Below are 22,499 nucleotides of genomic sequence, written 5' to 3'. Positions count from 1 at the left end.
ATGAGTGACATTCTAAACCAGAAATAAACCTCTGAAATGACACCCATGTTAAATGTAGGTGAGACTATGGAACTCATCTTTCGCCTCTGCTGTGTGACAGTGTTTGATATGGAGTGTTCCCAGGTGGGCCGAGTTGGTCATACAAGGCGTCAGAAGGACTGGGTCGTTCTGAGCCTCCTGATGAGAAGGACGTCGAAGACCTCCCATGCTCCTCTCCACGAGAAAATCATCCCACAGATGGCGTGTTAAGTTCATCTGTATACAGCCACTGCTGGTATCATCCCACAGATGGCATGTTCATCTGTATACAGCCACTGCTGGTATCATCCCACAGATGGCGTGTTAAGTTCATCTGTATACAGCCACTGCTGGTATCATCCCACAGATGGCGTGTTAAGTTCATCTGTATACAGCCACTGCTGGTATCATCCCACAGATGGCGTGTTAAGTTCATCTGTATACAGCCACTGCTGGTATCATCCCACAGATGGCGTCTTAAGTTCATCTGTATACAGCCACTGCTGGTATCATCCCACAGATGGCGTCTTAAGTTCATCTGTATACAGCCACTGCTGGTATCATCCCACAGATGGCGTGTTAAGTTCATCTGTATACAGCCACTGCTGGTATCATCCCACAGATGGCGTGTTCATCTGTATACAGCCACTGCTGGTATCATCCCACAGATGGCGTGTTCATCTGTATACAGCCACTGCTGGTATCATCCCACAGATGGCGTGTTCATCTGTATACAGCCACTGCTGGTATCATCCCACAGATGGCGTGTTCATCTGTATACAGCCACTGCTGGTATCATCCCACAGATGGCGTGTTAAGTTCATCTGTATACAGCCACTGCTGGTATCATCCCACAGATGGCGTGTTAAGTTCATCTGTATACAGCCACTGCTGGTATCATCCCACAGATGGCGTCTTAAGTTCATCTGTATACAGCCACTGCTGGTATCATCCCACAGATAGCGTCTTAAGTTCATCTGTATACAGCCACTGCTGGTATCATCCCACAGATGGCGTGTTAAGTTCATCTGTATACAGCCACTGCTGGTATCATCCCACAGATGGCGTCTTAAGTTCATCTGTATACAGCCACTGCTTGTATCATCCCACAGATGGCGTCTTAAGTTCATCTGTATACAGCCACTGCTGGTATCATCCCACAGATGGCGTGTTAAGTTCATCTGTATACAGCCACTGCTGGTATCATCCCACAGATGGCGTGTTAAGTTCATCTCTATACAGCCACTGCTGGTATCATCCCACAGATGGCGTGTTAAGTTCATTTGTATACAGCCACTGCTGGTATCATCCCACAGATGGCGTGTTAAGTTCATCTGTGTACAGCCACTGCTGGTATCAGCCGGTTAGAGACATAAAGATATGATCTCGCTACATCGGTTCGTATTAGTGCTTTGTATCGACGGAATCCAGAGTTTCTTTTTCGCTCTATGACTCCAAATCAAAGTCACATCTCTTCATTATAAAGCCACTAGGTGCTATCTGAGAGGAGAGAGGGAAACACGTAAGTTTATCACTAGGAATGTTGACATATAACTGGTCTATATGGTTGACATACAAGCAACCATATACAGCACAGTTTTAGAATAGCGTGACTTCTTCTAACCCCTTATTAGGGTAATTGCTTCTTGCGTGGGTAAAGGGCCAAGGAGGTATGATGAACTGGCTGGGTTCAGTGACGAGTCACACAGCTCTTACGTGGGTAGGACTGTGGGGTTAGAGACGAGGATGTGTACATGTTACATGGGTGTGACTGTGGGGGACAGTGATAGGGGTGTGCACATGTTACACGGGTGAGGACTGTGGGGTTCAGTGACGGAGGTGTGTGTGTGTGTGCTACATGGATGTGACTGTAGGGTCAGTCATGGAGGTGTGTACGTGTTACGTGGGTGTGACTGTGAGGGATCATAAGTGTTGTCAGACAGACACCATACAGGCTGTCAGTGAGGATCATACTAGCCAACTATGAGGTATTGTTTGAGAGATGATATAGGCTGACTGTGAGGGATCATACTTGTAGACTGTCAGGAGTGAGGTGAGAGGCATCAGTGAGGGATGATTATACAGGTTGACTGTCAGGAGTGAGGTATGAGGCATCAGTGAGGGATTATACAGGTTGACTGTCAGGAGTGAGGTAGAGGCATCAGTGAGGGATCATAAAGGTTGACTGTCAGGAGTGAGGTAGAGGCATCAGTGAGGGATCATAAAGGTTGACTGTCAGGAGTGAGGTAAGAGGCATCAGTGAGGGATTATACAGGTTGACTGTCAGGAGTGAGGTAGAGGCATCAGTGAGGGATTATACAGGTTGACTGTCAGGAGTGAGGTATGAGGCATCAGTGAGGGATTATACAGGTTGACTGTCAGGAGTGAGGTAGAGGCATCAGTGAGGGATCATAAAGGTTGACTGTCAGGAGTGAGGTAGAGGCATCAGTAAGGGATTATACAGGTTGACTGTCAGGAGTGAGGTAGAGGCATCAGTGAGGGATCATAAAGGTTGACTGTCAGGAGTGAGGTATGAGGCATCAGTGAGGGATTATACAGGTTGACTGTCAGGAGTGAGGTATGAGGCATCAGTGAGGGATCATAAAAGTCAATTGAGGGAAGAGAAAGAGGGAGAGACAAGAGCTCCAGTATTATTTTGCTGGTCTAACCATCAACATATGCTGTGCACTGAGCCAGAGTCGTAAGCATTCCTTGCAAACTCACAATACCAAAGCTTCAGTATATTCCTTGGACTTTGCCCAACGCCTCTGTCCTGTAGTGTGAAGATGGGTGGGGTCTGCTAGTCTGGTGTTAGGTTGGGGCTGCTAGTGTGACGATTGAGGGAGGGAGGTTAGCTAGTATGACAGTGGGAGGAGGTTTCTAGTGTGATGGTGGGTGTGTGAGGGATGCTAGTATGACAGTGGGAGGAGGCTCCTAGTGTGATGGTGGGTGGGTGTCGCGGACGTACGGACAAGTGGTGGTGTGACGAGAGGACACCGTCACTTTCTAGCGCCATAGTGGGTAGTGTGCCTGGCTTCGGGGCCACCAGAGCCAGACCCACCCACACTGCCACCTCTGCTCAGCACACACATGAAAATGTAGTCTTTTTTTTAACAGCGAATCATTTTGAGTGAGAAAAAATGATACTAATCATGACACCAGGTCTGTAAACCCTTGATAGACGATGACAAGGCCCTTGTGTGCCCTGAAGAAGGAGTCAACAAAGACATACTACCCTCACTCAACCTAAGTTCACCTACGCCTCCCCTGTCGTACACACACATATACAACTCATACGTCCTGATATTCTCCGGGATGTCGTCGTCCACGGAGTGAGGGTGTGGGTCGCGTTAATGCTATGGAGATTTGGTTTGTTGACTGGGCTGGGTGCACCTTCCCTCCCTCACCCCGGGCGGGAGGGGGCGCCACGCTCATGCCTCGCCACGAAGTTGGTTATTTTACTTTGGCCTTACAATCCTTCCCTCCCTCATCTCGACTCGCTCACGCCCCGGGTTTAGAACGATAAAGCGACCGCTTGAGGACATTCTACAAGCGACCAGCTAGAAATACACTGACACTTGAGCTGCGCTGAGCACGGTATAGTACAGTTGTGTGGGCGGGGGAGTGAGTCACATTGACCTGCGGCCAGCATGGTGACTGTAAGCACCACAAATCCCTGAGCTGGCAAGTCGTGTTGATTAATAACTTCGGATATTTACAGTCGCATAGGATTAGCATGAATCACGCCGTAACTGGCCACGTATTTGCTTACCCAACACACTTAAATCATCCGTGCAATTTTCGAGAGGCTGACATTGTGTGAAAAGTTGACATAGATGGGGAGGTTTAGTAGATGAGGAGGTCGCTCGATAACCCGGATCTCTCTGGTCACGTGTCTGGCATAAACATATTGACTTAGGCTTTGGCTAGTTCTGGGTAGGATTCAAGATGTCTTGTGTTAATAACATGTTATTCTGTACCGTCGCATGTAATAACTGGTGACATAGTTGCTACCATACTGTTCCTAAGTGTTACAAAAGATCCCGCAAATGTGGGTTTCAGTCTCGCTGTATCTGTACATAACCTTGGACGAAGGGAATATGTCAACTTTGTGTTACCCTAGAGACACAGAGACTCCACAGATGACTCGTCAGGTGTTAGTACCCATGTTGCTCAAGTGTAGTATCCATGTTGCTCAGGTGTTAGTACCCATGTTGCTCAGGTGTTAGTACCCATGTTGCTCAGGTGTTAGTACCCATGTTGCTCAGGTGTTAGTACCCATGTTGCTCAGGTGTTAGTATCCATGTTGCTCAGGTGTTAGTAACCATGTTGCTCAGGTGTTAGTACCCATGTTGCTCAGGTGTTAGTACCCATGTTGCTCAGGTGTTAGTATCCATGTTGCTCATGTGTAGTATCCATGTTGCTCAGGTATTAGTACCTATGTTGCTCATGTGTAGTATCCATGTTGCTCAGGTGTTAGTACCCATGTTGCTCAGGTGTTAGTACCCATGTTGCTCAGGTCCCTGGAGCGTGAATGCCTGGTCTTGGGTCAGGTCAAAGGTCAGACCATCACACTCAAGGATCGTACCGTCATGCTCAAGGGACCGCTCCGTCATGCACAGTGGCCACACCGTCATGCACAGGGGATGTAGCCGTAGCACAACCTTCATGTACAGGTCAAAGGAGACATTTTGACAGCTTTTTTCTCTCTTCTGTTGCTCTGCCCAGGTGAAGGTTTTAAAATGTCAGACATATGAGTAATGGTAGGACGAGATGTGGCAAGACCTGGCGAGTTGTGTGACGTATGAGGAGAGAGATGACGAGATGTGTGACGTATGTGGAGAGAGATGACGAGATGTGTGACGTATGTGGAGAGAGATGACGAAATGTGTGACGTATGTGGAGAGAGATGACGAGATGTGTGACGTATGTGGAGAGAGATGAAGAGGTGTGTGACGTATGTGGAGAGAGATGACGAGTTTTGTGACGTATGTGGAGAGAGATGACGGTATATGTGATGTTTGTGTAGAGAGATGACGAGAGGTGTGACGTATGTGGGGAGAGATGACGAGATGTGTGAAGAAACGTGATGTTTACGAGTCATGCAAGCTGGTGTACGTACGAGATGTGGACGAGACATACAAGCCGGTGTACATACGAGATCTGAGGTCATCTACGAGAGAGACGAGTCGAGACGAGACATACCTGCTATGAGAAGTGTTCGCGAGGTATGGCAAGGCATTCTCGAAGGTGATGTTGTAACGAGTTGTGTCGAGAAGAAACGGTAGGCAAGTCACGCCACAGAGTGACGACGAAACGCACTCAAGACCCACACAACGCACTTTAAGACCTCGCAACGCACTCATGATCATCAAGACGAGCCAAGCGATGTACATACCTAGGAGCCGAGAGCCACTCCTCCAGGCTACTCACGGCAGCGATGTGCACCATTGCACCGAGGGAGGTGCCTGAGACCACAGACCATGGTTCGTTAGCAAGAACCACAAGAACCCCCGTTGTGGCACGAACCTGAGAGCCACGGGCCATCGCTGAGAGTCATGGGCTGCACCTGAGAGCCATAGACCACACCTGGAGGCATCGGACCACACCTGGGAGCCACGAACCACGCCTAGGGGCATTGGGCCGCACCTGGGAGCCACGAACCACGCCTAGGGTCATTGGGCCGCACCTAGGAGCCACGAACCACGCTTAGGGGCATTGGGCCACACCTGGGAGATTCAAACCCCACCTGAGAGCATTGAGCCTCACCTAGGAGCCACAGACCACACTTAGGGGTATCGGACCACGCCTGGGAGCCATGGACCACGCGTAGGGACATCGGGGCCTCACTTGGGAGCCACGAGCTACAGCTGGGAGCAAGAGGCCACAGCTGGGAGCTGTATAACTCAGCTGGGAGAGACATAGGCTACAGCTGGGTGGTAGAGGCCACACTTGGGAGCCATAGCCCGCATCTACTAGCTTTAGGCAGCAGATGGGAGTTACAGACCGCACCTAATAGCGGTAAGCCGCAGTTGGGAGCCACATACCGCATCTGGGAGCCAAGGGCAGCACATGAGAGCCACGGGCCGCACCTGGGAGTCAGAGGCCGCACTTGGGAGTGACAGGGAGCAACTGGGACCCATGGGATCACCTGAGAGCCATGGGCTGCCTTCATGAGCCATGGGCCACACACCCAGGGGGCACTGACTGCGTATAGGGGGCCAGGTGGCTCACCTAGCAGTCAAAATTCGTGTCATGACAATAACAGATGTGGCTCCAGGAATACAGATGACGTCAGGACGGGGCTGGTGTGTTCCAGGAGATGGGGGTCAGCCCCTTCTCCCGCCTCAGCTGGAACCTTGCCCTGGAGCGAGGGGGGGTGGTGGAGGTGTTGGGTTTCCAGGACTCACCTGGCCATGTGCTCTTCAGGCAGTCAGTTACGTGAAGCTCGTGAGGGGTAGAGGATGCAGCAGGATAGAGAAGGGGTGGCTGGGCAGCCTTGAAAGACTTCAGTATCATTTTAATGTTACGGTCGGTTCGTGTTTTTTTAGATTTCGTTAAGTTTCGCAATGGATGACGAAGGTGGTGGAGCTCCCAAAGGCCGGTGAAGTAATTGCTTTGGATCTCTGCCAAGAGGCCGAAAAAAAAAAAAAAAATATACGGTGACTTTCACAAACTCGTTGAGTAAAAATAGGCTTGTGTGAAAATCATCCTGCAGGTCACAACACTCGAAATATGTTGGTTGTTGAAGGTTGTTGCTGCTGGTGAGTCAAGCCGCTGCATCTGAGGTCATCTGGGGGGGTCACCGTTTTAGAGGGGGAGGCGGACTCACGCTCATGTCTCTGGCTTTGACCTCGCTGGCTTTGACCCCTTTGGCTTTGACCTTACTTATAATTAGCGTCAAAGTCATGATCCGTATTTCGTGTCAGTAGGTCGGACGGCTGGTGCTGGCTTGAGGACTGAGGGAGCTGCCGTGCTTGAGGCAGATGTTTATTCATATGTGTTCCGACGTGACCGGGAAAACTTTAGGGACGCCAGTGTTTACATGTGATGTAGACACACATCAGGTACATTTGACGATGCCAAAACAGGAGGAGGATCGAGATCTGAAAGGGGTCTTCAGTGGTCTTTGGCAGGGTTCTGGATCGATCGTATAGGGTCTTCAGAAGTCTTTGGTAGGTTAGGTAAACTCAGGACCTAATTTCTTTTCTCTTCCTGTGAGTCACCACCGCTGCCCTGCCTTGCCTCCAGCTGCCCCTCCCTCAGGTCAGCAGGTGGCCGACGGGGCTGCAGCTGGGTTAGGGGTGTGAGGGGGGTGGAGGTGTGGGGGGGAGGCCTGAGAACACGGCTTTTTCTGTCGGGTTTTCACTCGTCGGTTTTCGTAATAATCTTGCGGTTGCCTTAAGTTGGCATCAAGGAGAGGGAAAGTTCAGGCGTAGCACACCTGCCTGTCTTGGATTCGTGGCTGACTCACCAGCTGGAGATGGAGGGTCGAGGGGAGGGGGCGCTGCTGGTAAGGGACACTGTAAATGAATGTTAAGGTTTTTTTTTTTACGTGGGGAGGGGAAGGTGGGTTGCACGCCTGGTGGTGTGACCAAAGGGTGATGAGTAGACTGAGTCCCTGAGTAAGACTCTACCATGGGCCAGAAACATGCGACTCACTGTGGTAATCCGCGAGTGCTGGGTGACGGGATGGTCCCTCCTGATGGCAGACTCGAGACCAGGATAAGCAGTTCACTCTGCCCTCAGTGCCATACCTGATCACCGACCAGTTGTCTCCCGCCAGCCAGCACCTGCCAGGCCACACGAGGCACAGCTACCGGTAAGCTAAACCCAGATGTCGCTCTTGTATGTTGTCTCTTAAATGTAGGTGACCTGTTAGCTATGCTGGGTTCTCCTGCCGCTATGGACCCTACTGTGTGCGTGTTTAGACTCGCTCTCGACAAGTGTAGAAACGTCTCGCACGAAGAAAATGACGTGATACTGTTATTTTGTTATATTGATAATTATAGGGACTTGTTTAGTGCTGTGGATCTCTGGTTATGTAGTTATGACATGAAATGATGTTGGACTAATTGTCATGTGGGGAGATCGCCTTCATATATTTCCTTGAGCCTTGAAAATAGAAACTGACAGTTTCCTTCAGCTTAATACTGGTCGTATGCGCCCACTGTTCCGACAGCCGCCACAGGGCGCTTGAAGCTCTGCGTCCACGCAGTAGCACACCACAGCCTCACAGCAAGTCACTTCCACCATCGTCAGGCCTCTCACTCCCTCTGCAGCTGTCATGTTTCCACCTCATGTCTCTTTATCACTAAGCGGTCTCATCCATGTAGTGTCCATCGCATATCCCACCGAGATGTCATTACCTTCCCTAGGTACTGTAGGATTTCATGCGTTCGCTATGACAGTCCGTGACTTCAGCAGACGACCGCCCATCCCCTTGTCCTCACCGTGACGGCCTCGTCCCCCTCAGTACACTCACCTCTCATGCTACAGTGGTCATTGCTTCCCTTCCTCCTCACATGACATCACAGGAGACACCCGACCCAACAGCTCCCCGAACTGTACACAATTTTGCGACAGCATTCCACCTTGTAGTGGCAGGGTCCTCGCCTCCATCGCCCATCTCCCTACCCCTAAACACCCACCACCCTGCCCCTCAACACCCACCACCCTGCCCCTCATCACCCACTACCCTGCCCCTCATCACCCACCACCCTGCCCCTCAACACCCACCACCCTGCCCCTCATCACCCACTACCCTGCCCCTCAACACCCAACACGCTGCCCCTCATCACCCATCACCCTGCCCCTCATCACCCACTACCCTGCCCCTCAACACCCAACACGCTGCCACTCAACACCCACCACCCTGCCCCTCATCACCCACCACCCTGCCCCTCAACACCCACCACCCTGCCCCTCAACACCCACCACCCTGCCCCTCATCACCCACCACCCTGCCCCTCAACACCCACCACCCTGCCCCTCATCACCCACTACCCTGCCCCTCAACACCCAACACGCTGCCCCTCATCACCCATCACCCTGCCCCTCATCACCCACCACCCTGCCACTAACACCCACCACCCTGCCCCTCAACACCCACCACCCTGCACCTCATCACCCATCACCCTGCCCCTCATCACCCACCACCCTGCCCCTCATCACCCACCACCCTGCCCCTCAACACCCACCACCCTGCCCCTCATCACCCACTACCCTGCCCCTCAACACCCAACACGCTGCCCCTCATCACCCATCACCCTGCCCCTCATCACCCACCACCCTGCCACTAACACCCACCACCCTGCCCCTCAACACCCACCACCCTGCACCTCATCACCCATCACCCTGCCCCTCATCACCCATCACCCTGCCCCTCATCACCCATCACCCTGCCCCTCATCACCCATCACCCTGCCCCTCATCACCCACCACCCTGCCCCTCAACACCCACCACCCTGCCCCTCAACACCCATCACCCTGCCCCTCATCACCCATCACCCTGCCCCTCATCACCCATCACCCTGCCCCTCATCACCCATCACCCTGCCCCTCATCACCCATCACCCTGCCCCTCATCACCCATCACCCTGCCCCTCATCACCCATCACCCTGCACCTCATCACCCACTACCCTGCCCCTCATCACCCACTACCCTGCCCCTCATCACCCACCACCCTGCCCCTCATCACCCATCACCCTGCCCCTCATCACCCACCACCCTGCCCCTCAACACCCACCACCCTGCCCCTCAACACCCACCACCCTGCCACTAACACCCACCACCCTGCCCCTCATCACCCACTACCCTGCCTCTCAACACCCACCACCCTGCCCCTCAACACCCACCACCCTGCCACTCAACACTCACCACCCTGCCCCGCAGTACCCATCACCCTGCCCCTCAACACCCATCACCCTGCCACTCAACACCCACCACCTTGCCACTCAACACCCACCACCCTGCCCCTCAACACCCACCACCCTGCCACTCATCACCCACTACCCTGCCCCTCATCACCCACCACCCTGCCCCTCATCACCCACCACCCTGCCACTCAACACCCACCACCCTGCCCCTCAACACCCACCACCCTGCCACTCAACACCCACCTGTATACCACGCAGGACACAGCTGCGCATTTCACCTATCGTCCATATCTGGACAAGTAAGACGTAGACAGACTGTGTTGTCTGTATGATGATCTCTTGTGTGGATCCCATGATAGTGGTATGGGGGAACACGGGTTCATCTTGAGGAATTATCAGACCAGCGCATCTCAACCCGTCATACATCCGCCTCTTTTGACCCACGTAATAATAGCTGTCTTATCTTTATCAAAATGTTATATTTTCTTTATAGGTGGAAGACTATGACGAAGATTATTGAGACGATATTTGGGCAATGTGGCTTGCTTTTTCTTTCGCTCAAGAATCATTTTGGTGGTTTATTTAAGTGATTATTACAGTTGACGTCTTGTGTACTGTAAAAGGTTTGGCAGACGGTGCTGTAAGCCATGCACTATACTGTATGTAAGTAAACATTTACAATGAATCACCTTTCTAACATCCTATGTCATGTCAACCCACTGGGGTCTGACTGTGACCCTGTGTGACCTCTGTCATCCTTTTGCGCTACCGCTCGCAGGATGAACATGGGGTGCACAATAAACTTGTCGGGGTTACCGGCATAAATCAATCAAATCAATGTCTGTGGCGAAGACTTCCATTATCTCGTCTTAGGAAAGGTTTAGCGTATGATGAAGCATCAATGGCGCATCACACACCTCAGCGGTTGGACTTAGAGTCATCAATACATCATCATAGACCCACACGTGTGGTAGTCTGGGGGACTGCCAAGGCCTCAGCTTTCCTGGAACCAACAGAAACATTCTTAGAGTCTCAACAAGGTAGGATAGATTGAATTGTGTGTTCACTGTGGGGGTAAGATGGCGTCCTCGAACTGGCAATTTGCCTGTTGACATTGGTGTGAAGACCTCCTGAGTGGCTATCCAGTTCATAACCATAAGACTGGTAGTAACCACGTAGTGTTTAGCAGACACTACTTAATGTCTTGCTTTTAAGGTCGATGTTCTTCTTTCTATTTCTACGTCCTCTTCCTCTAATGACATGTAAGGTAGATTCTTAACTCTGTCCTTCATCTGAGCAATAGAACTCATAATCGAGGACTTTATATAAAGGTTTGAACACCTTTAAGGTGATAGGCAACTGTCTCCTGTGATCAACCTTACTTTCCTGTCTCTTAAACTTATACTTTTTTACCTGAGTATTGATTTCACTTTCTAAGACAAGTAATTATCGAGTGACATGTTGGTTGGTGTGTGGGGAGGTAGCTCGACCTCTGCTGGCAGCAGGTCGACTGGTGTGTGGGGAGGTAGCCAGACCTCTGCTGGCAGCAGGTCGACTGGTGTGTGGGGAGGTAGCTCGACCTCTGCTGCCAGCAGGTCGACTGGTGTGTGGGGAGGTAGCTCGACCTCTGCTGGCAGCAGGTCGACTGGTGTGTGGGGAGGTAGCCAGACCTCTGCTGGCAGCAGGTCGACTGGTGTGTGGGGAGGTAGCCAGACCTCTGCTTCTCGTAAGGCTGAGTCATTACTGCTTGATATGTTGGTGGGTATGCTGGTCGTCCAGATGAGGCAAGACAGCAGGGAGTTAAACACCGTCACGATCCTCAGTATACTAGAGTGTGACGGTCCACACCACACTGAGGCGTGACGGTCCACACCACACTGAGGCGTGACGGTCCACACCACACTGAGGCGTGACGGTCCACACCACACTGAGGCATGACGGTCCACACCACACTGAGGCGTGACGGTCCACACCACACTGAGGCGTGACGGTCCACACCACACTGAGGCATGACGGTCCACACCACACTGAGGCGTGACGGTCCACACCACACTGAGGCGTGACGGTCCACACCACACTGAGGCATGACGGTCCACACCACACTGAGGCGTGACGGTTCACACCACACTGAGGCGTGACGGTCCACACCACACTGAGGCATGACGGTCCACACCACACTGAGTCTGGTTCATGAAGCCTTTCGTTCGAACCCACGTTTCACTTCGGGTGATTCCTGTAATGTCTTTTCTAAATAGCATCGTGTGTTTAATGAAATATGACTTGAGGGTTTCACACGACTCTGTAGGAGATGAAGACAATAGGTATCGCTCATGGCTGGTGATGGAGCATATACCACCTTCGCTAGACGCCAGGGAGGCAGGGCACCCCGGGGCAATCTTCTCCACTCGTCCCGATCCTCATACTCTCCGTTTTCTTTCACCTTCCTCTAGCGTCCTTCCCTCTTCTTTCCATCCAGCTCTTGATGCCATCACCTCCATCTCATTCGAGGACGTCCTGCTCGATGTCCTCCTTCAAGGAAGGATAAGCAAGATAAGATAGATGGAAAAGATCGTTAAGTAAGACTTAAAGATCTAGAATGTAACTTAAGATCTAAAGATTGTAGGGGAGGATAAGGGCGTGGATAAAGAGCACTTTCACCCCTTCAGAGGGAGGCCGTAGAGCCTCGTAAGGACATAAGTGTCGTGATGGCGAAGGGCGGGAGACACAGGCCCTTTGTGACTTCAGCAGCGTAGATAACCTATCTTTGGATATCTCTTGAGGCGGAGTGAACGTCACAGTATCTGTGTAACGACAGCTGTGCCTCAGTGATGGGTGGGACACTGGCCAGTGGGACGGTGTTGTGTGTTGGTTTAAGAATGGTTGTATGGTTAGCACAGTGGGCGGGTGTGTCTCTTTGTGCTTGTTTAGGAATGACTTGGTGATGGGGTAGTAGATCTGTGATGGAGACAGTGCCTGGGTTGCGGACACAGTAGCTAGGTGATGAAGACAGTGGCTGGGCGGTAGGAACAGTAGCTAGGTGATGGAGACAGTGGCTGGGCAGTAGGGACAGTAGCTAGGTTATAGAGACAGTGGCAGGGTGGTGGAGACAGAGGCTAGGTGGTGGAAACAGTGGCTGGGTTGTGGAGACAGTAGCTAGGTGATGGAGACAGTGGCTGGGTTGCGGAGACAGTAGCTAGGTGGTGAAGACAGTGGTTGGGTTGTGGGGACAGTCGCTAGGTGGTGGAGTCAGTGGCTGGGTGGTGGGGACAATAGCTAGGTGATGGAGACAGTGGCTGGGTTGTGGAGACAGTAGCCAGGTGATGAAGACAGTGACTGGGTGGTGCGGACAGTAGCTAGGTGATGGAGACAATTGCTGGGTGGACAAGACAGCGTCAGGGTGGAGGAGACATTGGCTGGGTGGAGGTGACAGTGGCTGGGTGGAGGAGACAGTGGCCGGGTGGAGGAGTCCTGTCTGGCGTTATCTCTCCGTGTTGGTGAAGGAGACGGATGCAGTCCCCACACGTAGCTGTGTGGGGGTCAACACACGAGAGGGACTGAACGCCAAGGCGTCCCTCAGGATGGTGGTCGAGGCTGCGTCTCCCTCATCATGAAAGCAAACAAACGATCTTACTGTTTGGGGGAAAAAGGTCTCAGACTTTATGAAATAAGTGTCAATATTCTGTGTCATGGGGAATGAGCCTTAGACGTACGTGGCCGGAGGGTAAAACTTAAGCTCATAAAGGGAAATTATCGTTGATTATCGTTCATCACAGGAAATTACCGTCAACCGGGACAGCATTCTGTGGTTGTAGGATAATTCCCCTGAAGCTCCAGTCCTCAGCCACCGTTGGCCAAATGCAAGCAAAAATCTGCAGGGGGGGAAAAAAGTGTCGTCTTAAGAAACCTTACTTCTCCTCCGAATAATTTTCGACGCGTCAGTAAGATGTGTTTGAACTCCCGAGGTCTCTCGCTCTCTGCATCTTCATTAGGAAGAACCGCCGTGGAATCTTAATCATACTTGACACTCGCAATTACCTATAATTAACCTCAAATTGCAGGCGAGAGTCGCTTGCGTTTGAGAACAGTGTAGCGTTATAAAGACGCGAGAGACTGGGGTTAAATACAGTGAACCAGTGAGAGTGAGGAGGTAGGGCCAATCACTCTGTACACTAGGCTCACGAATGAGCCAATTTTGCTGATATTGACAATGTGGCTACCTTCCTGGAGGAGGAGGAGGAGCAGGATGGAGGTGGAGAGGTCGAGGCAGGATGCCTGGAGTATAGTCCTCCTACAGATACAAACACCTGAAGGAAGAGGACCTCTACGAGTAACAAGTCTCCTTCGGGAAGGTTATACCATCGTCAGTTGGACCTTCTCCCTCTAGATGACCCCATCATCCCTTTTTGCTGCTGATTGGAGCGCAGAGCTGAACACCCTTACAAAAGAGGCCTTAAGGTTACCACGTTAATTATCAAGAGCTAATCATTAAGGTTACCACGTTAATCATCAAGACCTGATCATTAAGGTTACCACGTTAATCATCAAGACCTAATCATTAAGGTTACCACGTTAATCATCCAGACCTAATCATTAAGGTTACCACGTTAATCATCCAGACCTAATCATTAAGGTTACCACGTTAATCATCAAGACCTGATCATTAAGGTTACCACGTTAATCATCCAGACCTAATCATTAAGGTTACCACGTTAATCATCAAGACCTAATCATTAAGGTTACCACGTTAATCATCCAGACCTAATCATTAAGGTTACCACGTTAATCATCCAGACCTAATCATTAAGGTTACCACGTTAATCATCAAGACCTAATCATTAAGGTTACCACGTTAATCATCCAGACCTAATCATTAAGGTTACCACGTTAATCATCCAGACCTAATCATTAAGGTTACCACGTTAATCATCCAGACCTAATCATTAAGGTTACCACGTTAATCATCCAGACCTAATCATTAAGGTTACCACGTTAATCATCAAGACCTGATCATTAAGGTTACCACGTTAATCATCCAGACCTAATCATTAAGGTTACCACGTTAATCATCCAGACCTAATCATTAAGGTTACCACGTTAATCATCAAGACCTAATCATGCGTTACGAATATTTGATAAAGCGAAAACTGAATCACTTGTGCCACAATGCACCTGTCAAAATGAATTTTGCACCACTGTAAGTGAACCTTATGTATGTTGGAATGAGTTACGTGTGCATGTTGGTTTTGATTTGTGCCGGTAACCCCGGCGAGTTCATTGTGCACCCCATGCTCATCCTGTGAGCGGTAGCGCACAAGGATTACACAGGTCACAAAGGGTCATAGTCAGACCCCAGTGGATTGTTATTACATAGGATATTACAAAGGTGATTCATTATATGAATGTCATTACATTTATGGCATTGTTTGTAGGGGGGGATGCGAAAACCGGACGTCAGACGTATTTCCAAAATCTGTACATAGATCATTGTTAGGAAATAAGTCTTCGTAGCAAATAAGATTTCATTCCAGAACATTACATCATCACGTATTTCGTATTACATAGATAAGGAAATGAAAAATACGTCGTGTTTTCTATTGTATGCTAAACTTTCCTTATCTAGTATGTTCCCTTATCAAAACTTGCTCTACTGATACGGTTCGTTGGCACCCACCCACATGATAACGTTTGATGTATATAATTGGTGTAGAGTCAGGAAACAGCAGCATTTCCTGCCTCCCTGGCAGATAACTCCCTTTGACGTCACTACACCCACTTATCCACTTAGGAATCTAATTACTTATAATCTTCACTTTCAACACTTAGCCAAGACCAGAGTTCTCGAACATATACAGAAACTCCACACTGACAATAACATGGTCCAGTACGTCATGTATATTGTGACGGTTCTCGTGGCTCTACCACTGGGAAGACAGGCAGTGCTGCCACTGTGATTCAGTCCAGTGGGAGGGCAGGCAGTGCTGCCACTGTGATCCAGTCCAGTGAGAGGGCAGGCAGTGCTGCCACTGTGATCCAGCCCAGTGGGAGGACAGGCAGTGCTGCCACTGTGATCCAGCCCAGTGGGAGGGCAGGCAGTGCTGCCACTGTGATCCAGTCCAGTGGTAATAGATAAGAGGAAAATGTTAGAATAAACAACTGAGCATCTACTCTACAAACTGAATTGTTCGTCATAACTTACCGCTCTCGAGCAGGTAGAAATGACTGCCATAAGCAGTGTGATGATCTGCGATTCTTTATCTTCACTAATTGCTCTTAACATCCTAAGATCAGAATGTATCATGCTGGTGTCTGAAGCCACACACAAATACTCAAGACATTATTGATCAAAGGATTCAGATCCAATTGTTATGGATTCCTTCTCATACAGGCCTCCGTACGTGAGCATGACAGAGCTGATGCTTTAGCTAAACTTGCACTTAGTAAAGGTGATGTTGAAAACAACATTGGGTTGTCAATTAGAAACCTCAACACTGTAATTATTAGAAAGGAACTAACTGACCTCTTTGATGCACGAAGACGAGTTCAGATAAGCACAAGTAGAAACATTTTCCATCACAGTGAAATGTGTCAAGGAAAACACGTCTCTGGAGAAAGTGTTAAGAGCAGCGGAGTTCGTACATGATGTTGTAACTGCTAGACTAAGGCTAAGTTATAAGTACTATTGGCGCTTTGGCCTAACTGGAGATGTTGATCTTGCGAATTAGAAAGGTTGTGGTCAAAGATCTGGACACAAACTAGAACACTGCGTCTTAGAATGTGAGAAAATAGAGCCTTTTAGGGATAGATCTAAACAAACCCTGCAAGAAATGTCACAACACCTTATTGTTAATAACAAGATACTCAAATGTTAAGTTTGTATCCACTATTTTTACATTCAGTCGGTAAAACTTACCATATGAAACTATGTAATGTATTTCCTGAAACACATACAACATATACAATGATAAAACTTTGTAACTAACGAAGACCATTTGTGACCCCTGTAATCCCTTTGCGCTACCGCTCACAGGATGAGCATGGGGTGCACTATAAACCTGCCGTGGTTACCCACACAAATCATATCAATTGTAAGATAAGGAAGGTTGTTACTGTTGAATCTTGTTGTGTAGGATCAATTATACTGATAATCAGAAAGATAAACTATGAGATGGGAGATGGGACTATGTGATTGAAGATGGGACTATGTGATTGAAGATGGGACTATGTGATTGAAGATGGGACCATGTGATGGAAGATGATTTGAGTAAATGGAAGTTAAGGAGAGACTGGAAAACCCTTGGCAGTGAGGAACGCGTCGTGCCACAGGAAGACAGCAGCTACGGTGGTGAGGTCGTTCGCCCTTCCTGAGGACAGACTGTACCAGTGTGTGTGTGTGTGTGTGTGTGTGTGTGTGTGTTGCCAAGATGAGAGAAAAGTCTTGCCTTTGTCAGCAGAAGGTGAAAAGACGTGCAGGTACGAGGCCAGATTCAAAAGCACACACTGCTTGAAGGTATGAGGAGAGAGGCTGGTTGGTCCTTAGTAAGCCTCGCTTGTGTCCAGAGGGAAGCGTTTCTTTTTGGACTGTGAAAAAGAGATTGAATGAAGGAACATAGGATTACCCCGCTTGGTGGTAAGGGATATAAACCTCTTATGTGGCTCGTTGTATCGTTTCTCCTTCCCTTCCGCTGTTCTCCTTCTGCTTCTTCTCTATCCTTTTTCTCTCTTTTCCTATTCCTTCGTCCTGCCAAGCCTCACCTCACTACTTCTGTTCTATTTCTCCCTTTTCCCCGTCACTATACCCTCTTCCTCCACTCACCTATTCCATTCAGACTCTAAACTCTTCATTTCCGTTAAACATCTGTCCTTCCCACTCTCCCTTTCACCCATTCTCCCCCTCCTACTGTCTTTCCCACTCTTCCTCTCCCCTGTTCTTCCCCTCCTTCCGTCTTTCCCACTCTCCCTCTCGCCTGTTCTCCCCCTCCTACAGTCTTCCCCACTCTCCCCTCCCCATCATCAGGTAGGTGGGTGACACATGAGGCAGAGGGAGGTGTCGCCAGGGAGGTAGTGAAAGCGTCCTACGTTTATCCTCCAAGTGTAGTTCATGATTCCTCCCCTCTCCTCATTAAGCTCCCCAGTTCTCTACCCTGACGCGAGAGATATTGTGTGTCGGGTCATCTCGGGTCAAGGAGCGAGCGAATAGAACGCTTAGGAGACCAGAGCGTTCCAGCTGTAACACGTCTTGGTGAACGCAAGAACATTCCTTTATCATAAACTCCATCATTTCACTGTGCTTCCTGTATAGTGCTATCATTTGCATTTGAAGTCGAGAGTATGATGGGTGAAGAATGACGCTAGAAACGCTTACAAAATCATGGCGAGTTAACCACAGCTTTTACTTTTCAATGAGTTGGCTCGCATTAGCAGCGTCCCTCAACCAGGACGGGTCCTGCACAAGCAGGTACTGGCCACATAGATGTCCAGTATAGTGTGGCGGGCGGGGGACCTGTGTCCCTTGGTCAGGGGGACGTGTCTGGCGTCCCCAGCGGTGCACGGAACGTTGTCCAGTGGACGGGTATCGCACAGTCACCTGGGTCGAGCCAGAGACAACGGAGATTACAGTCCATTTAGCATGGGCAAGACGGAACAGGAGAGAGGCAAGAGAAAATTCAGACAGTAGGAAGAAAGACACGCAAGAAATTGCACACAGGAAGAGGTAAAGAGGGAAGAGAGTGGAAAGACATTATATATATATATATATATATATATATATATATATATATATATATATATATATATATATATATATATATATGGGAGAGGAGAGAAAGAATGCTGCCCACGTATTCCCTGCGTATCGTTGAAGTTGGCTAAGAGGTTGCGGGAGCGAGTGGCTGCAAATTATCCCTTCCCGTATTACTTTCTAAGAGAAGGAACAGAAGGAGCCAAGTGAGGAATTTTCTTCCCTATAAAGTTCTGTCACCTGTTCCAGACGCTACCTCGCTCACGCGGAAAATAGAGAGCATGTATGGAAAAAAAATACATACGTTTACCCTGTGAGAACAGACTGTCGGCCTAGGAAGAACAGTTATAACAGGGGAAGCACACGCAAGAACAAGGAAGACAGATAACAGACATAGGAGTGATGTTCTCAATAATAACAGAGAACAATACGCGTTGAGAGGCATCGAAGCAGCTAAGGCAACATGAACATCGGGGAGTGAGGGGAAAGACACCAGGGGGTAATAGAGTTAAGAGAAACAGGGGCAGCAGAAACCAGAGAAAGGGGGTAACAGAAACAGAGATAACAAAGATCTATGTTAAAGATGGAAGTGCACAGAATCTCTGGGCGCAACAGGTAAAGAAACAAAAATACGGAAATAACAAAAACAGATGCAAATAAAGATAACAGAATGAGAAGAAATAGGGAAAGTGGAGAAGACAACAAAGGAATGGAGATGAAATGTAGAGGAAATATTCCTCTAAAATTGTGGAGGAAGACATTACTGATATGCCATCAGTTCCAGATGAAAAGGACTCTGGAGACATAACGACGGCAAAGCTTGAAGATATAAGGGTACTGCAGAGATAAGGGTACAGCAGAGATAAGGGTGCAGCAGAGATAAGGGTGCAGCGGAGATAAGGGAAAGAGTTGTGTGGGGAGGATAAAGCGAGAGAAGCGTAACACAGATGAAGACGACAGTGACAGAGGGAAGAGACACAGACGAGGACAACAGAGACAGAGGGAAGAGACCCAGACGAGGACAACAGAGACACAGAAGAGGACAACAGAGACAGAGGGAAGGGACACAGACGAGGACAACAGACACAGGGAAGAGACACAGACGAGGACAACAGAGACAGAGGGAAGAGACCCAGACGAGGACAACAGAGACACAGAAGAGGACAACAGAGACAGAGGGAAGGGACACAGACGAGGACAACAGAGACAGAGGGAAGAGACACAGACGAGGACAACAGAGACAGAGGAGGGACGATGGGGTAGCAGAGCTCACATGTACCAGGTATGTAGTACCTTGGGTGTGAGGCTGGTGTGGACATACAGATTAGACCAGAGTTCAGTCAAGGATAGATATATATAGAGAGAGGGAGGTCGAGGTCACATGTGCCTAGCCACATGTGGACCCCTCTGTTGAAGGTTGGGTACGAGTGGATGGGGGCAGGAGAGGTGGATACAAGTGGATGGGGAATGATGCAGGAGAGGTGGATACAAGTGGATGGGGAATGATGCAGGAGAGGCTGGGTACAAGTGGATGCGTGCAGGAGATGTGGATACAAGTGGATGCGTGCAGGAGATGTGGATACAAGTGGATGCATGCAGGAGAGGTGGATACAAGCGGACGGCGTGTGAGGCACAGTGAACACAGTCTTGGGATATACAGTCACAGGACCTTACTTGGTCAGTAGCGCTACAGTCAGGCCGGCCAGCAGTAACATGGCCAGCAGTCACCGTCTGCTCCTGGTGGTCGCTCAAACTGATGCTTTCTCCTGTCGTATATAAACGGGCCAGATGACCAGATACCTGTAACAGGAGAGCGAGCGCCTTCTTAACTCGGCCCTCTGACTCACACAGATCCTTCATTGTTTTGGGAAGGAGGATGGCATCTGCATAAGGCGATTAGATCTCTTATAGAAAGTTAAAAAGGAACACAGGGTGAACTATCTGACCCAGCGAGTACAGATAAATCCCTGTCGCTCGGGCAGGTTTCAGTATTCTGACTCCAGGAGGGGCTATACGTGCAGTGTTGCTGTAAATCGATGGTCATTCTGGCCTTACGACTTACACACTGAGTAATGGCGACATAAAAGGCTTGCCATGCGTGCTGTGACTCAGCCATGAAGACACAAACCACCGTTGGTACAGTGAGGAGACACCCACCCCCCTCTGTCACACCTTCGTCCACACAGTTGACAGATCTCAGCGTTCGTCGGCCGCCTTGACAGGCAAGTGGGACGGGTGGTAGGGCGTTTCCTTGGACGGGCAACTACTGAACAGAGAGGAGACGGATGGCAGGGCTTGCGGCGCGACAGGTGCATAGACAGACGGCTGAGGAGTGGGTAGATTTTAACAGGTGGCTGGACAGACGGATATGCGAGTGGCTTGACGGAAGGATGTGAGGATGACTGGACAGGTGAATGTGTGGGTGGATGGTAGAGAGATTTTTGGGTAGCTGGTGGATAGATGTGATGGTGGCTGGACACGAAGGTGTGTAGGGGGCTGGATAGGCAAATGTGTGGGTTGGTGGACAGAGGGATCCATGAGTAGCTCGTCGAGGGATGTGTGGGTGGCTGGATAGGCAAATGTGTGGGTGGCTGGACAGACTGATTTGTGGACGGTTGGGCATATGGATGTGTCAGGGTGGTTGAACAAGCATATATTTTGGTGGTTGGACAAGGAGGTGTATAGATAGCTGGATCGATAACGTTGTTGGACATAGGATTCAAAACCTCGACAGTGTGTTGAGCAGGAGGACGCATGAGGGCGAGGGAGGAGGGACAGATGTATGGTCGTGTGGTCGCCGGGGTTTAGACGGGTAGTGAGGGACGCAACAACGAGATTAGACGACTACTGTCGCGCAGGATGGACAGGATGCGGGCTTACACCTGGCACGGCACTTAGTGAACGGTGCCACACTGTGAGTCGCCTCGTTAGACACATTTACTCATACATGATGATCATTTGCATGAGTCTCTGTCTGGAGACGTGTGTCAAAGACACACACACTCGACCCCGTTGTATGACAAGTCCAGTAGAAATCTCTCTCTGATGGAGAGGTGCGGAACCTGTACCTCTTTCTCTCTCTCTCTTTCTTTTTTTTTTTTCTCTCTCTCTCTCTTTACGGACCGTGGGAACCACACTTTCTCACGCGACGTAAAGATTATAATTATTCATCGTTAATGTCGCATTTTGCAACATAATTCAGTTTGACACGCCCGGAGCTGCTTCATCGTTCGCTGCAGCCACACACTCACCCACTGGTTGCAGCCACACACTCACCCACTGGTTGCAGCCACACACTCACCCACTGGTTGGAGAATATGTGATTATTGTCCCAAGTGTCTGGTGTATTATCTATTGCTATGACTTCCTTCATGAATCTCATGTAGGCTGAAATGACTGGCAGTTGAGACGGTCTGGGTAAGTGGCACTAGAAGCGACTGATGGATGATAACACTGTTTCTGATACGCCAGGCAGAGTGTCTGTATGTGTCTGTATATGTGTTCTATGTGGGCTTGTGTCTGTGCATGTATATATACATAGGTGTGAATCTACGTTGATATGTTTGGGTGTGTGTGTGTGTGTGTGTGTGTGTGTGTGTGTGTGTGGAGTCAGTCATGAAGGAGCGAGGCAGGTCCTTTGGTCAGTTCCTGGTCAGGTTTCGCCGGCACCAGTTACAAGCACTGCCGCTCTGGTGGACAAGCTACACATTAATTAAAAACAAAGACATCAATCTCTTTACTGTGGGATCTTCACACAATTCCCTCACGAAGCAGTAAAAGATATCTTGACTTCATCATCCAAACTTTCAAAATACTTTTTTCCTCTCTCTAGACTTCGCCGTCAGTAAATATAACACTTGTATTG

The 22,499-nt window shown here is 49.6% G+C and overlaps 1 protein-coding gene across 1 annotated transcript in view; it reads left to right on the top strand.

Moving 5' to 3' along the window:
- Positions 1-6,926: 6,926 nt before the first annotated feature.
- LOC139757914 (uncharacterized) overlaps positions 6,927-22,499 on the top strand; it is a gene marked incomplete at its 3' end in the record, with an annotated part of 338,809 nt that continues 323,236 nt past the window's right edge. The window contains exons 1-2 of the mRNA XM_071678860.1: positions 6,927-6,946; positions 7,768-7,840. Of these exons, the coding sequence (XP_071534961.1) occupies positions 6,927-6,946; positions 7,768-7,840 (93 nt within the window). The remainder of the gene's footprint in view (positions 6,947-7,767; positions 7,841-22,499) is intronic.

Source organism: Panulirus ornatus, chromosome 28, assembly GCF_036320965.1.
Source record: "Panulirus ornatus isolate Po-2019 chromosome 28, ASM3632096v1, whole genome shotgun sequence".
Lineage (NCBI taxonomy): Eukaryota > Metazoa > Arthropoda > Malacostraca > Decapoda > Palinuridae > Panulirus > Panulirus ornatus.
This window is presented reverse-complemented; position numbering and strand designations above follow the sequence as displayed.